The sequence below is a fragment of the Lycium ferocissimum genome, unplaced genomic scaffold (assembly GCF_029784015.1).
Source record: "Lycium ferocissimum isolate CSIRO_LF1 unplaced genomic scaffold, AGI_CSIRO_Lferr_CH_V1 ctg6261, whole genome shotgun sequence".
NCBI classification, from domain to species: Eukaryota; Viridiplantae; Streptophyta; class Magnoliopsida; order Solanales; family Solanaceae; genus Lycium; species Lycium ferocissimum.
In genome coordinates, this window is record NW_026726284.1 from 1 (window position 1) to 16,931 (window position 16,931).

The 16,931-nt window shown below is 33.1% G+C and overlaps 1 protein-coding gene across 1 annotated transcript; it reads left to right on the plus strand.

The window, feature by feature from the left end:
- The first annotated feature begins 5,452 nt into the window (after positions 1 to 5,452).
- LOC132045202 (probable aspartic proteinase GIP2) lies at positions 5,453 to 6,900 on the plus strand. Its single transcript, XM_059435746.1, has one exon. The coding sequence runs from the start codon at positions 5,498 to 5,500 to the stop codon at positions 6,821 to 6,823; it is 1,326 nt and encodes a 441-aa protein (XP_059291729.1). The 5' UTR covers positions 5,453 to 5,497; the 3' UTR covers positions 6,824 to 6,900.
- The last annotated feature ends 10,031 nt before the right edge of the window (positions 6,901 to 16,931 follow it).

A 16,931-nucleotide genomic window follows, 5' to 3' on the forward strand; every position in this document is an offset into this window, starting at 1 on the left:
TATTGTCCCGACGACACTCACTGAGTACCCAGTAGTCAGTCATACTATTGTTATTTTTTATGGTGTGTTAAGTAACGTTGAGGAGCAAGTTCGTGATACACTTGCGGATTAAGAGAGCTTGCTACTTTCTGGACTATTTGGTGAGCCCACATGCTTGTTCGTGGGGCACCATCCTATCTTAGTTATTGTTTTAGTTTACGGGCTGCTTCCCGAATTTAGATTATGTTTTATTTATCATCTTAGAGGCTCTATAGATAGAAGTTACTTCTGTCGGTAGTTGTTGAAGTCATTGCTTGACTCTTTGGGTGTTGCTACGCTTTATAACGACACATTTATGACAGACTTCCGCTGATTTTATTATTTGATGGTGATCATGAGTTAGTTAGTTATTTATGATGTATTGATATTGTTGAAAGATTATTGAAAGAGATTAGACGTTTATTGATTTTATAAGGTGCTTCCGATGTTGTTCATAGCATCGGATGCCTGTTACGCCTAGGGTGGGTTATGGGGCGTGACAAATCCAACTGGATTTGACTGTATTCTCCACTTTTAGTGTACATAGAGTGTATTTTTTAAAAGGATTTGAATGTATTCTTCATTTTTTGGTGTAAATACAGTGGTATTTTATATTTCGACAGAGATCCGATGGGTTTTGATTGTATTCTTCCCTTTAAAATGCATCTCGTCTAGCCGGAATTCATGGCTTCTTCTCCTTTGTACTCTTATTTGAGTGTATTTCGTCAATATGTATCTCATATGTATTTGGCTCATATGTCTTGTATCTCATATGTATTTGGCTTCTTGTCTTCTATCTGAATGTATTTGGCTTCGTATGTATTTTGAATGTACACAGTGTATTTTAAAATTTTGTTGAAATACATTCAAATACAGTGAATACATTCAACTTCGCGGCAGCTCGAGTACATTCAAAATACAATCAAATACATGTGACATCAGATAAGGTTTGAATACAATCAACAAAAGGTATTCAAATTCACTCAAATACGCCGAAATATCTAATGGTAGCTAGAAACCGTAAATATAAAAAAGATAGTTACGGATAATTAATTGATCCTAAAAGGTAGTTATTTATGTAAGTTGCCTTTTTCATTTTCATAAATAAGAGGCCCTACTAGCTTGACGTACGGAGCATCATGTCACATATGCATTAAATTTTTGTAATTTGTGCGTTGAAAACTTTGTTGAAGTGGGTGTGGATGTATACATTTCTTAGACATTTTTTTTTTTAAATTTAAATTTTCGATTAGAAAAACTGTCGAGACCCCTCCCACCCTCGCCCCTCCCTAAATAGAATTGTGTGAATAGTCCTTTTATTCGTCAAATTGACTTTTCCTTTAGTATTCGTTTGGAAAGCCACCTGGTAATTGGAATTGGTGTAATTACTAGGGTAGTAATTACTGCCCTAGTAATTACACGTAGTGTAATTATAACGACCCCCGTTTGTTTGTCATAACGTAATTACGATTGTAATTACAAGCGTCTTTCGTTGGTTGCACCAAAGGTAATTACACAATAAATTTAATTTAAAAATAAAATTTAATTATAAAAAATTTAAAATTAATATTTAAAAAATATTGTCTTTATAATTGATATTAAATTAGTTATTTAATAGCACATTGTTTCTTGAAAATATATTAATTAATAATCATATATTTGTAACTAATATTGTAACAAAAATAATTGATATATATATATTTTTTAAAATTAATATTTAATTTTAATTAATTATAAAACTTAAAAGAAGACTTTTTTGGTGAGAACATTATGGATTAGATGTTTGACAAAAAATAATATTAATAAATATAATGCCATAACATTATTCAAATGTTTGACACAAAAAATCCATCAAATGTAAGTAAAAAATAAACAACATGCAATGTGAAAGCAAATAACTTAAAATTGAAAAAATAACCTAAATTCAAAATCCACAAGAAAAAGTTCAACATAATACTCTTATGTCAAATTTCAACATTACATAAGTAAGTTCCAACATAACATAAGTAAATAATTCAAAAGAAAGGAAAAATATAAGTCTATAACCTCATTCACAATGAAATTCTACTTTAATAATGTTACTCGTTATATGTCAAGTTTGTTAATGACTCATTCTTTCCAATATTAAGAGGCGTAGTTTCAACTATTAGAATAATAACAAGGTTATGCTAAATGAATAAAATAAAATTAAAAAAAAATACGAGCAATTACGTGGAACCACAAGAAGTAAAGGTTGGGAATGAGAAGAAAGAAAATGAAAAATAAATAATATAAAAAGAAAAATACATTTAAAAAAATAAAAATAATTCAAAAGTAAAACTAAAAAAGAAATTAAAATAATAGAAACAAAAAAAATATTAAAAATAAAAAAATTAAAATAATAGAAATTAAAAATAAAAAGAAATTAAAGTAAAAAAATAAAAATAAACAAACTAAAAAGTAACCCTGTAATTACGAGGTGTAATTACACCTAATTCTCGGCCCCCTTGAGAATTGAGAGTGTAATTACACCGTCAATTACACCCAATTCCCACCTAACTGTGCAATTACTTGGTCAAACAAACAGGCCAAACTGTGTAATTACACCCAATTACACTCAATTCCAATTACCTGGGTGGCTTTCCAAACAGGTCCTTATAGATATCTCAAGTGATCAAAGCATACTTTCGATGAGGTGATGCCGGTTGAACGGTTTGATGAAGAAGACTAGTGCAAATATCACAATATCTTTAACTGATTAATTATTTTTTCTGAGTTCTACTACGAGAGTATTAAATAGCTCTGAGTGTAGAGTATTTTGCAGAGTTGCTTGGATATGAGTATAAGCTATTTTCATCAGTTTAATAAAAAAAAAAATTATGTATCTAGTAATTGGTAAATAGCAAATGTACTTATAAGTTAAGTATATATAAAATGACATCAACAAAAATTAATAAGTTATTTATCCCTAATTAATGACTTTTCAATTTATAAATACTACTCTGATCCTTTTTGTCCTAACTTATGTGATATTATTTTCTTAAGTCACTCTCCAACAAAGAATAACATTTCTATATTTTGTAACGATTTAATTTTAAACTTTTCATTTTATCCTAAATGAGATGATTTATACCCACAGAAATTCATACGGCTGGTTTTAGATTACAAGTTTCAAAAATCTTTATTTTTCTTTCTTAACCTCTATGCCCACTCAAACACCTCATATATATTGGGATGGAGGGAACATTAGTTTAACCAAAAAAATTTACTATTTAATTCCTAATATTTTTTGGTCCTAGAAGTATCCTTTTAATAAAGAAATCCCCAACTCCCTCTCCATTCTATTTCAATCATTCATCGTTCTCTTTTACGTCTTCTCCCCTACTAAATTTATCATAAAAATTACACCTATTAAATCTAATCTAATACTCCCTCCGTTTCAATTTAGGTGAACCCATTTGACCTGGGCATGACATTTAAGAAAGAGTGAAGACTTTTGAAACTTGTAGTTCAAAATAAGTCTTGAATATTTGTGTAGCTGTAAATCATTTCATAAAGTGAATTTGTTTCCAAATTAGGAAAGAGGTCATTCATTTTGGCATGGACTAAAAAGGAAATATGTTCACATAAATTGAAACAGAGGGAGTATAATTAATCAACTTACAAAATATAAGTTGCGGCATAAGTTAATTTGTATTTGAGTCAAATTGGGATTAGAAATCTTACAATGATGATAAACCCTTTAAGAGTTTAAGTGCAAACTTTGAAGGCATTTAAGTAATTTTAACACATCGAAAAGCTTTTTGACCAAAGACATCAACTGCTTATTACTAGATTCAATACTTCTATTTAAAAACTTAATTACTTATTTATAAAGAGCCCGTTTGGCTTAGCTTATAAGTTCAAAAAACAAATTTTATAAGCTATTTTTAGTTTTTAGTGTTTTTCTATATTAAATTTATAAGTTCATTTTGTGCTTAAAATAAGCCCAAAAAAATAAATTAGCATGTTTGGATGGGCTTAAAAAAAGCAGCTTACAAGCTGAAAACTTTTTTTTGCGTGGATTGCCCTTCATTTGGGGTGGTCTTTAAGTTTTGCCCTTCAAATTGGTGGTCTTTAAGGTTTGCCCTTCGCTAGGGATCCCTTGGTCACGGGTTCGAACCCCCGCTCAGTGAAAATTTAATTTTTTTTTTCGCAAGGCAGAAGTTGTAAAAAAAAAAAAAAAAAAAAAAAAGGCAGAATTTCTGCCTTAAGGCAGAAGTTACACGGGCCAGAATTTGCAAATTCTGCCTAGGCAGAGTTATAACTCTGCCTTTTTTCTGAACTTATGCCTTGCGAATTTTTTTTTTAAATTTTCTCCTGAGTGGGGATTTGAACCCGTGACCAAGCGATCCCTAGCGAAGGGCAAACTTTAAAGACCACCATTTTGAAGGGCAAAACTTAAAGACCACCCCGTAATAAGGGCATTCTCGTTTAATTGCCCAAATTGAAAACATGGGCCACTTTAAAAAAAAAAAAAAAAAAAGATAATAAGTTGGGGTAGCCCAACTTTTTTTTTTTTGGGCTGTTTTTTTAAAGCTCATCCAAACAGGCTCAAAATCAAACTTTAGAACTTAAAAATACTTATGATACTAATTAATTAGTTGCTTTCAGTTGTTTAAACGAACTAACAGGCTTTAAGTAGGATTAACATTGAAGATTTGAAGGAAAAGGATGAGCAAATAAATCGAGTAGACAATACTATAAGAACAACAGAGAGGCCCAACTCAACTCCTAAACTACATATTCCTACCTACCAGAATCACCTCTTCAAATTAAACAAAATGTTAGTAGTAAAAAAGATAGAATCCAAAATGTCTCCTTAACTTCTGGTGCCTAATTAACTTATGTAATTATGCTCATTTCTTTATTTGTACAGCTCAAGCTGGCACTGGATGTGACTATTGCTTTCTTTGATAAAAAGAATCCTTAGTTGGTCATTCCACATTTTTTGTAATCTTAAGATTAAAGGGCAACCCCCTTCTTTTGGTTTGCTTTCTTTCGATTTCTCTCAATGTGCAACAGAGGTATGATTTTGTGTCCTCCTCTTAGTCATAACACTCAGGCAATCCTTAGCTGAGACCCTGAGTGGATGGCTTACATAAAAAGTGAAAAAAGACAACAAAGGAATCAACAATTGGCTAGTATATGCATGTGGAAAAGGATAGCTAATTGAAAGGGTTAGAAATAAAGAAGAGAAAAGAAAAAGATAAACCGGAGAAAAGGAATAAAGAAAAATAACAAAGAAAAACAATTGCTCAAGGACAAAATTTTAGCTTGCAGTGCCAGGGCTGGAAATGGAAAGCTGTTTGAAAGTAAAAATGTTTGCTTTTGCATGAAAATCGTTATACGTCCAAGTCGACACCCCTCACTTTCTCGTGCCCATTTTTAGGCGTTACTCAAGAATTCTCCTTTTAAAAATAACATACTTTCATTGTGAGAAAGAATCACAATTTCCACCATGAAAATACCTCAGCTTTTGTGCACCTTCTTATTTTTTCTTCTTTTTATTTCCTCAATCTCCATAGCGAAAAAGTCTCTTAGGCATTACCCTCTTCTTCTTCCGGTGTTCAAAGATGAAATTACAGGACAATATCTTACTCAAATTTACCAAAGAACTCCTCTTGTCCCTGTCAAAGTGACTGTTGACCTCGGCGGACGATTTCTATGGGTGGATTGTGAAAATGACTACATTAGTTCATCTTACAAAAATGTTCCTTGTGGTTCAACACCATGCAAACTCTCAGGTTCACAAGGGTGTTATGGATCTAGTCGCCCTATTCCTCCTAGGCCAGGGTGCAACAATCACACATGTTCACACATTCCATATAACCCTATAAATAGCACTAGCACTGATGGTGAACTTGCTCAAGATATTATGGCTTTATGGTCCACTAATTATAATGACTCCAAAATTGGTCATCTTTTATCATCAGCTAGTGGGGTGATGTTTAGTTGTTGTGAAGATTTTTTGTTACAAGAATTAGCCTATGGAGTTAAGGGTATGGCTGGACTTGGAAATGGTTACACTGGGCTTCCTTCACAATTAGCTAGAGCTTTTCGATTACCTCGAAAATTCGCTATTTGTTTGAGTGCTAATACTAAATCAAATGGTGTTATTTTGTTTGGTGAAGGACGATCTGTTTATGCCTCTAATGATGCACTAACTTACACTCCTCTACTTAAAAATCATGTTAGTACTGCAGGGGCTTATTATCCAGGTGAACCATCGGTTGAATATTTCATTGGAGTGAAGAAAATCTTAGTCAATGGAAAAATTGTACCAATTAATAGTAAGTTACTAGCTATTAACAAGACTAATGGAGTTGGAGGAACAAAGATTAGCACTGTTGTTCCTTACGGTACAATGGAGACATCGATTTACAAGGCGTTTAAGCAAGAGTTTCTTAAAGCTATTGATAAAGTTCCAATAGCAGAACCTATTAGGCCATTTGAGTTGTGCTTTAACTTGTTGAATTTGGGTACTCTAACTGGCTTAATAATTCCTCAAGTCAGTCTTGTTTTGCAAGATGATCAAAATAATACCACTTGGGATCTTTCTGTGGACAATTTTATGGCTTCTCCTGTTGATAGTAGTGACTTGTTGTGTCTAGGATTTTTGGATGGTGGTAAATTTCCTCGAACATCTATTGTTCTTGGAGGATTACAAATTGAAGAGAACCTGTTGGAATTTGATCTTGTGAAGAAAAGAGTGGGATTTAAGTCTTTGTACCAATCATCCCTACTCAAGTGCAGCAACAAATTCAGTTTTACATCCAAGGCTTGAGAGGTGTCATCTCCTTAGCTAAATTTGATGTTACATGATATAAATATCAGTTAAAGACTTTAAGAGTTCTAAAAGTATATTCACTTTTGCTTTTCAAGTTTAAGTTAAAGCTACTTTACTTTATCTAGACCAATATTGTGTGTTACATATATTTATCTTTCGTTGATCACTTTAGTCTTTATTGAAGACTGGAACAGGGGCGAATTTACCTAATGCCTAGGGGTGTCACGTGACGCTGCTTCGTCGGAAAATTTTACTAAATAGGTATATGTATAAACTAAAACGCAGAACTAAAATAAGCTAAATAGAATAAATGACACTGCTTGAACCAATGAGCTATGCAGCTCACTTAGTCAGGCGCTTGAGCTTTTAACTAAAGGGCGCGAGTTCGAAACTTCGTGGCCTCCTCGTGGCCTCCTTTTGGGTTTCTGGGACAAAAAGGAGCTGTGCTATTTGTTTTCTTTTCTTTTTTCCTTTCACTTATAATGAATTATTTATTTATTGTTTAATGCACTATATATAAAAAGTGCTACTATTTAATACTCCCTCCGGATTAAAAAAAAAAGTGTCCACTTAGCTTTTTTTTTTTAATCAAAAAAAGTGTTCACTTATCAAATCAAGAAAGAATTAACCTTGTTTTTTCAGATTTGTCCCTATTAAGTGTTGTATGATCAAATCTCAACACCTATTTAATTAGGGTAGTTTAGTCAAATTACTTATTTTTGTTTAAGAGATATATATATATACCGGATGGAGTATTATTACTAATATGGTTATTTTTAATACATTTAAAAAAAACTCATCGAGAAAAGTTGTAGTAATATGCGTGAAATGTTTTATTTAAATTTCTTTTTAATATGATGTTTCAGTGTTTTATTTATTTGTTCTCGCTATAAAATGTGACATCGTTTACGAAAAATCCTGCGTACGCCACTGGACTGGATGATGCATTAATTATAAAAATTATAAAAAAAAAAAACAGGTTTATGAGTGTAACTAAATTACTTGACAAAGACTTGCTTGAATTCTGGACTATGAAATTAACAAGTTTAAGTGTTTAACTGCCCACAAAGAAACAAAAAAGAAAGATATTAGGCGAATGCCGAGGGGACAAACAATGACCAAAAGATTACAAGTCGAAATTAAGGCTGATTTACCCAAATGTCCTTTATGTCACTATTTAGATTTTGTCTCTATTAAAAAAAAAAAAAACGAATATAGCTCGTGAAAAAGTATCTTTTTGGACAACGTTAGATTCATGTATAATATTTGTTCATATATTGCTCAACCTTACGGACAAAGCATCAGACTGTGATCTAATGTTTGTATTAACTTACAAAATTTTAGACCACAAGATTTTCAATTCGCTCATAAAAGATTTTTAGACCGCGGTCTAAAAGGTCATAACTTGCAAGAGAATTAAAAAGATGATTATTTACTAAAATGTTGTCCCAAAAAAGGACAACCTACAAAAATATATCTTTTTTTTTTTTTAATTTCATAGGCGAAAGGGAAAATGGGGGAGGAGATTACAACGTGGGGATTCGAACCCTTACCAACAAGGTGAAAATTCAAGTTGCCAACCAATTGAGCTACTAGATCCATACACAAAGATATATCAAATGACGTCTTAAACGTGTTGTGATTTTTTACATAAAAATAGCACCAGTTGGTCATTTTTGGGACTGTTATGTAAAAATAATCAATATTTGTAAAATAGTTGAAAGATAACAAATTTTTAATGTAAAAATAAAATCTAGACTGAAGTTAAAAATCTCTCTGTAAGTGAATTCCAAAATATTATGCTGATGGTTGAACTTTTAGAAATTAAATTTCAGTAGCGAAAAGTTAAAGAATTGGGTCTTTACCCTATTTTAAGTATGGGGGTATTCTTGTCCAAATATAACTTCGACATGAAAGCGTCTGTAAATTTTAATTAATTTTGAAATCATGGCTTATCTTCAAATAGCAGTTGTATATCTAGCTAATTGTGAATTTCTTTCAATTTTAACACCTATAAAACTCTATAGATTAATTTTGCGTATATGACAAAAGTTTAGGATAACTCAACAAGTTAGATATAGTGAACCTACTCAAGTAACCACAAATTCTACCTTATAGACAAAAAATGCACGTGATTCATAAATTATGACGGATGGTGAGACTTGGTAATATTTGTTCTCCCTATCGTGTTAAATTAGTCACAAGTTGTGATGTGTTGACAAAGTTACTTGTATTGTTCAATTGTTCCCAATTGTTCAATCCATGAAATAATATTCTACACCTTTTTAACTGAAAACGTGTGTTGATAAATTATTGTTGAGAAATACAATTGAATATAATCATGATAATTTTTTTTTAAAAAAAACAAAAAAAGTGCACTATCTTCAATTTCTGGAACTTATTAGAATGTCCCTAAGTGCCAAACAATTCACTTATAATAAAATTATTTTAAAAAATTTTTGTTAACCAGCAATAAAAGTTCAAAAACGCTCCTTGTGGTATCTTTTTTCTATAATTTTCTCCACTTTCACGCATAATATGTTGGCCTAAATGCTTAAAAACAGATATATTTCAAGAATTAGTTATTCCTATAAGTGCCTGTAATTGAAAATTAACATAATATTCTGTAGGTGTTGAAAATAACCATTTTTAACATAAAATAAAATTTCAATAAAAATACCCCCCACTTCAAAAAGTGCAAAGACCCACTTTCCGAAGTATTTCATTTTTTCATCAACTCCAACATTTTTTTCTTGGGAGAATTACTTATTTATATATAAGAATAGGATATATTTACAAAATATGATTATATTTTTCAGTTTACAAAACATAGCAATAGATTTCTTACAAAAACATATATGAAAATTTTCGCTCAAGGCTTAAGAAACTCGCTCGAAATTTTGCGTATGAAATGTGTATATTTCGCTCAAGGCTAAAAAATTCTGCTCAATATTTTGTGTATGAAAATTGTATGAAATATATATATATCTTGCTCAATGCTTAAAATTTTGCTCGAAATTTTTGTGTATGAGAACTGTATGAAATATGTAAATCTCGCTCAAGTCTTAGAATTCTTACATTTTTCATGTATGAAAACTGTATAAAAATAGTATGAAATATGCATATAACTATATAAATTTTGTATGAAATTCATGTTAGCCTTTTGAAATCTAATACAACTATAATAACATTGTATACAACTTCCATACAAATTTAATACAAAATACAAAAATTTAAAATACAATATGCTTGAAATTCCTGAGAAGAATCAATCTTGAAAACTTCACCGGGTCTCAACTACAAAGCTTTCTCCATTGCTACACCAAGAAATAACGGAATCCAGCGAAGGGTAATCAATCAAATTAAAAGGCTTTGACAAAAACGGCGAAATTGTTATTTTTTCAAATTTGTGTTTTTTAGATCTGCGTTTTTCCAGATCTGTGTTTTTTAGATCTGCCGCCGGAGCGTTGCATCAACTCGCCAAAGAAGACGTCGGAGACGGGGATATCAAGAGAAGGGAATGGTGGGGTGGTGGAGTTCTCGGAGGAAACAGAGAACGGGGAGGAGGGGAAAGGAAGGGCAGGGTGGCTCTGTTTTGGATGAAACAGAGAATGAGGAAGCAAGGAAGGGAAGGGTGACTTTTAATTTTTTCAAATCTGATATATTTTGCAATTAAATTATTATATTTTGTAAGATAAGAAAAATATTTCTATATTTTGCAATATAGTGTCTCAAGTAGTAGTGTTAGGTAGTTTTACCCTTTTTTTTTTCTTTCTTTTTCATGAACATCAACATTAAGGCCTCATTTGTTTGCACTTATTGGAGGTCTGGATCTGAATGGTTCAGACCTTAAGTCATTAAGTGCTTTTGTTTGCATTAAGATATAGCTCTTATTGGGTACGAATAGGTCTTAATCATTAAGATCTTGAACAAGTCTTAATATCATTAAGAGGTATTTTTGTATGAAACTTTTTTGTCACCAACTCCAACCCCAACCCCAACCCCAACCCCAACCCTCCACCTCAACCCCACCCCACCACCCACCCTCCACTCCAACCCCCCACTCCCCACCACCACCACCCCACCACCAACCCCAATCCCACCCCACACCACCCACCCTCACTCCCCACCACCAACCCCTACCCCACACTACCACTCCCTACTACCCCCACCACCCACCACCACTCCCCACTACCCCCACCACCACACCCCATTTTAGCAGAACACGAAAGTGCTAAAAGAACTTGTTTAGAAAGTAGACTTAACGAGTTTGGAAAGTAAATTTGATTATGTGATGCATTGTGTTGAAAGTTTAGTTCGTCGCATAGCGAAAACAAATCTTGTAAAGCTTGTGCATACGGTAAAAGACAACCTGATTTGGGTTATTCAGTGAATGATGAGGTGAAGTTAGATGCACATCTTGGAAAAGATTTGCAAGAATGTATGGAGAATATGCTTTGTAAAGCAAGGTCTACCAAAAATGAGACGTCTCCCATGCTCGATATGCTACGCGTGATCTTTCTTTGTTTCTTCATCAAGTCAACTGTCTGATAAAACTCAAACTCTTTCTCAGTTTGAAAAGGAATTTGTGAAAGAAAATGAAGACTGCGCAAAAAAAGAAGCACTTAAAGAAATTGCTGCAATTCATAATGCTTTTCAATGCGGAGATTATGTGTTTTCTTCTAATGAAGCATCACAAAATGTAAATGAAGTAGCATTTCTTTGTTGAAGATAGTAGAAAACGTCCGAGATGCGAAGATGGAAACAAAGAAGATGATGGTTATCCTAATTGGTATTTGCTTACACCAAGCAAACTCCAGTTGAGAAACGGTTGAGTTTTGTTGAAGATATATCTTTGTCTTTGCGAGGAAGAGTTAGGAAAGTGAATTGATTTTTTTGTTGTTATTTACGGCAAGTGTTATGTTATTATGTTTCCCCCTTTTTTCGAATGATGTATATGTAAATTGGTCTTTCATTTCGTACATATAATGAAGTTTCACTTTTTCAAGCGTGCTCTATTGTAGTCATTTTTAACATACTTTTGCCATTTTTGTGAACAGATGTTCTGCCCCTTCCGGCATACTTCTAAGATGGAAGTAACTGTTTTTCCTAAAAATAAAAAAGATAATTAAAAAGTGACTCTTGTTCCAAAACATCTCGAATAAGTGCGACAGTTACTTCCAATTAATGTATTAATTGTTTTGTTTTTAAAAAAAATAAAAATGGAAAGAAAAACTGAAAAATTCTTTGTATTTTTGTCAATAGTTGCGACAGTTACTCCAATTTAAATTTGAGTAGCTGTTTTTGGTTTAAAAAAAAAAAAAACTGCAAAACTTGCTGTATCCTCATCCAATTGAAATCCAAAGAGCTTAATATGCAAAAGTCAAGCCAAATAATCTTGCCGCCTCCGGCATAAGTTTGCCCGTTGGGAACAGAAGTTCTGCCCCTTCCGGCATACTTCTAAATTCGTAGTAACAGTTTTTTTTTTTTCGCTAGAAATAAAAAAAGATAATGAAAAAGTGACTCTTATTCCCAATATCTCTAATAGGTATTGCTACATTTACTTCCAATTGAAAATGTATTAATTCTTTTAAAAAAAAAAAAAAAAAAAAAAAAAAAACTGAAAAACTCTTTGTATTTTTGTCAATAATTGCAACAGTTACTTCAATTCAAATTTCACTAACTGTTTTGGTTTTTTTTTAGAAAAAACTGCAAAACTCCCTGTATCCTCATTCAATTGAAATCCAATCGTTTCAACAGTTATTCCAATTTAAAATCGACTAATTTGAACTTCTATATAAAGCCACACAGTTATGCCCACAACGGCAAACTTTTATTCTTAGCACACTTACATTATGCCTCTTTCGGCATAAGTTTTGTCACGTGGTTAGCACGTGTGCAGTTTTAAATTTTTTTTTTGTTCAATATATATTTGTCCGCTCTTCCTGTAATTTACTTTTTATTTTCATTTGTTCACTTTAAAGCTGAAGAAGGCAGTTGCTTTGTCACGTTTCCTATATCATCTTTATCAGTTTTTTTGATTGATTTCTCTTAGTGGGGTTTCAATTTCATCTGTAAGTTATTAGTTACTATTTTATTACTTGTTGATAAGTTATTTCCTTCAATTGTTTGTGTCTGTATTTTATTTGAATAGGGTTTTCTATTTTTTTTTTCTTCTTTTACGTTTTTCGTAATGCATTGTGTTAATGTATTTTTGTGGGTAATGTTTTTTATGTGTTTTTTTTTTCCTGATTGAATTTTATATTTTGTTCATGTCAGTGTGCTAAATCATGAGACGTCAATTTGGACAAGTTGCTGACTATTATATTCCTCCGGAAGAGTGGACAGACACACGCATCGGTTTTGTATGGCGAGGGATGAAAAGTTTGTTAAATTTGTTGAGAAATTTCTTACAAAAGAACGGTTGGTAATTTTGAAGAATCGTCCTTTTGGGAAATTGATGGAATTACATAATATAAAAATGTCGGGTATCTTGGTGAATTTTTATGTTGTTGTCGGAAGTTCACTATTGCGAAACCAATGAAATGCATTTTAATAGACAAGATAAACTTGTGACATTTACGGATCAATCATTTAAGAGAGTCATTGGGTTATCTGTCACACCCTAATTTCCGATAGGGTATGATGGGCACCCAACCCTTACCTAGGGCGAGCGAACCCGGCCGACTAACGTAACACTCATAACCATCGGGCCCACAAAACATAACATACGCAAGTAATGAAAATTTTCGTAAAACAAACATGTCTTTCGTTTTTTTTTCTTTCAAACCAAATGGCGCAATCGGATAAAAGCGTAATATAAGGCATAACGGACTTGGCTTATATATATTTGCATAATTGCTTACAGAGACCCGATATATCATACACTTGGTGTCTGCACTAACGTTCGGATACCAAGCATGGTAAAAGGTATGGAGGCCAATGAGGAGATTTGCATCACCTATATCATCCGTGGGACTGCGTGGCATGAAAGAGAAGAAATTGAAATGTACGCGAGCATGTAAACCCATAACCATTCGACGAGGTCCTTTTGAGGAAATACGAAAGTGAAGTCGTAACAACCCAATTACCTAAGTACCTACATCCGACACACACAAATTGTCATGCGAAATAACATTAACCGATGTGGGATTTGCCTAAACCAATGTGGAATTTTACCTCATTCATTGGGTTTTGGTGAGGGTGAACAAACTCATCATAGCATCATACATTATTATCAAATGCGGCCCATAGGACCGGGGACGAACGTGGTCGCCGTTATCGCGCCACAATGAAATTCACCCCGGAAGATTTCAAATCTCCGTATCCCCGAACACAACACATCATCACAACACATCAAGACCGTGTGTGTGTGCGAGGTCTCGGGAACCGTTGATAACACGGAGTATATTATAGTGCGCACGATCACATACCGGCCGGATGTGAAAGAAGGTAACACGAACGCACGTTATATATAGTAACCACACGCACATCAAACATCATCACGTACTAACCGAACGGCGAACCTCTTTTTTTTTAAAAATCAAAACCATAGTCAAATCAAGTTTTTCTCCCGATTCTCGCTTGGGACATATCAAACCGGAAACCGTTGTTACGTATCAAAATCATGGGCATAAAATCCTTATTTCCAACTATGGGAGATAAATAATCATGCTTGGGATCGGAAAAGTAGTCGTATTAAATTCTTTTTTAAAAAAAAAATAAAAAAAATTGGGTCATTTAAAACCAACATAAAAAGTCGCGGGACCCACGGACGAGCGTCAACCCAATCCGGGCCCGCCTATGAAGATTTGAGTCCTTACTTGTCATGAAATCATTTGCGAAGAAATCAAAGCGATCCGAGTTCTTAGTCGAAAGTTATGAACGTTCGTAGTTTCGAAATCGTTTAGGAACATATCTCGTTTGAAAACAAAATTCTTTTGAAAATATAACTCTTTTGCAACCTTAGAAATTTAAATCATACACAAGACGTGGACCATAACTCGACCGTATTAAGGATACGAATATCAAGAAACATATAAGAATCGCTTATGGATTTTACTCAATCATATTCAAGACATACGGACCATACTAAGGATGCCAACATCAAGTTGAAGTACGAATCACGAACATACTCGAAATTTACGAATGGAATTCGAGGCACATTCGGGTCACCTTAATTCCGTCTAAGACATGAAAAGAAGGGTGAGCTTCACATACCTCGATTGCTTTTAAGCTAATCCAAACTCAAGTCTCGAGAGAAATCACAACAACATCAATAGGCATGAACATTAGCCATAAGATCGAGAATTCAATTCCAAGCCATTACTTTTTCTACGCATTTTTACTGAATTCAACACCCCGAGAATTCAACTTCCAAATCAACAACAACCAAACCAACAACCATTCCCAACATCAATAAGTTTTGTTCTAACACTAACAATCATTTCCACATACTTCGACAACATTCCAATTTTATTCAACTTAACTACATATTCCAAATAATATCAACAATCGCATATTCAAGTAACAATTCAAACCTTTCAAACGCGATTCAAAAACATTTCCAACAATCCACAAAATTATTCCAAACAACCCAGATTTTATTTCGGATTTCAAATAAATATCAACAACACATTTCTTCCTTTCAAATTCCTCAACTATACCAACAATCCACACATTGACAACATTATCTTCCACAAATTCATGAAACTATATTAAAATTTCTTAAGGTTCTAAATCAGTCCACCAACAATTACAACACCAACTTGGCACATTAAACTCTCATTTACATCCTTTTCCCGACAACAACCAAACACACTAAATAAAACTTGTTTTCATCTTTCCACACAACGGTTTCAATTACCTATTCAACTTGAATCATTCAATACATTCATTCTCATCACATAATCCATGACAACGCGCAAAATACCAAGTAAAATCAATTCGCTATAAACTACCAAAAACGGTTTGCCCCTATTCGGCCAACACCAACATACATCAATTTCCATGACTTTTCATTCATTTCTACATGCCAAAACAACTTGCAAACATGCTACATACACTTAATTCTTTTACACAACCACAGTTATACACGATTACATTTTCCTCTCTTGTACTCAACAATATTTTCATGATTTTCTTTTCATTCCCACACTTCACAACATACATTTTAACATATAAAAGAAGATCAAACCATCTTCACCCAATTCTTCCATTGGGTTAGAGCTTGTTTTAACAATAAAGCTTTGCTTGCTTCCACCAACTACTTCATGATTTAGGACCTTCGATTGGGTAGAAAACCTAGAAGAAAATAATTTTTCCATGGTCAATTTTGGTCTTCCATTTTTTTCTCCTTGGCCGAAAGTCTCCATCTTTCTTTCTCCATGTTTCTTGATTTTTCTTAAGGCAACAAGTGAATAAGATGACTTACTTAGTCATCTTGGACTACATATATAATTTAAACACTTGGCCCTATGGCCCACACACACACCCTAATCACGGCCACATGTGGCCATTTTCAAATAATGGCCAACTTTCCATAATTCCTTTTTTGGTCCCAAAATTTGTAAGTGAAAAAACAAACATTTGAACCCCAAATTCCTTATTCAAAGTTTACCCTTAACATTCCATATACAATATTATGTGTGTGTGTGTGTGTTCATGCTTTAAAACAAAGTCGGAAAAAAAATAATGGATCGCAACTAGCTTAGAATATTCCAACGTCCAAAGTACGGGGTATAACATTATCAATTACTGAACCTCCTAGATCTTTCTATGCTAAATGATGTCTTTTTGATATTTTGGTGTTGAAGATGGTAAAAGCAATTTGGAAATGAGGGATTTGAAGAATATATCTTGAAAATGTAGATTTTGAAGATGACCTTGATGCGGTGATCTTATGGTTGGGTCGTGACACAATCATTTAAGAGATACATTACGATCGTGTCTTATTGGGCGGTAGGATTGACAAAAAGGTATTGTGGTTGCATATTGTATACATGAAGAGGACGAGTCCTTGAAAATTGTTTGAAGATGACCTTGATGCGGTGATTTACATTCTTGGTCGTGTTTTATTGGGGGGAATTGTGTTTTGTATTTTGAA

Excerpts from the sequence above, each read along its gene's own strand:
- LOC132045202 (XM_059435746.1), top strand. The coding sequence starts at position 5,498 with ATGAAAATACCTCAGCTTTTGTGCACCTTCTTATTTTTTCTTCTTTTT.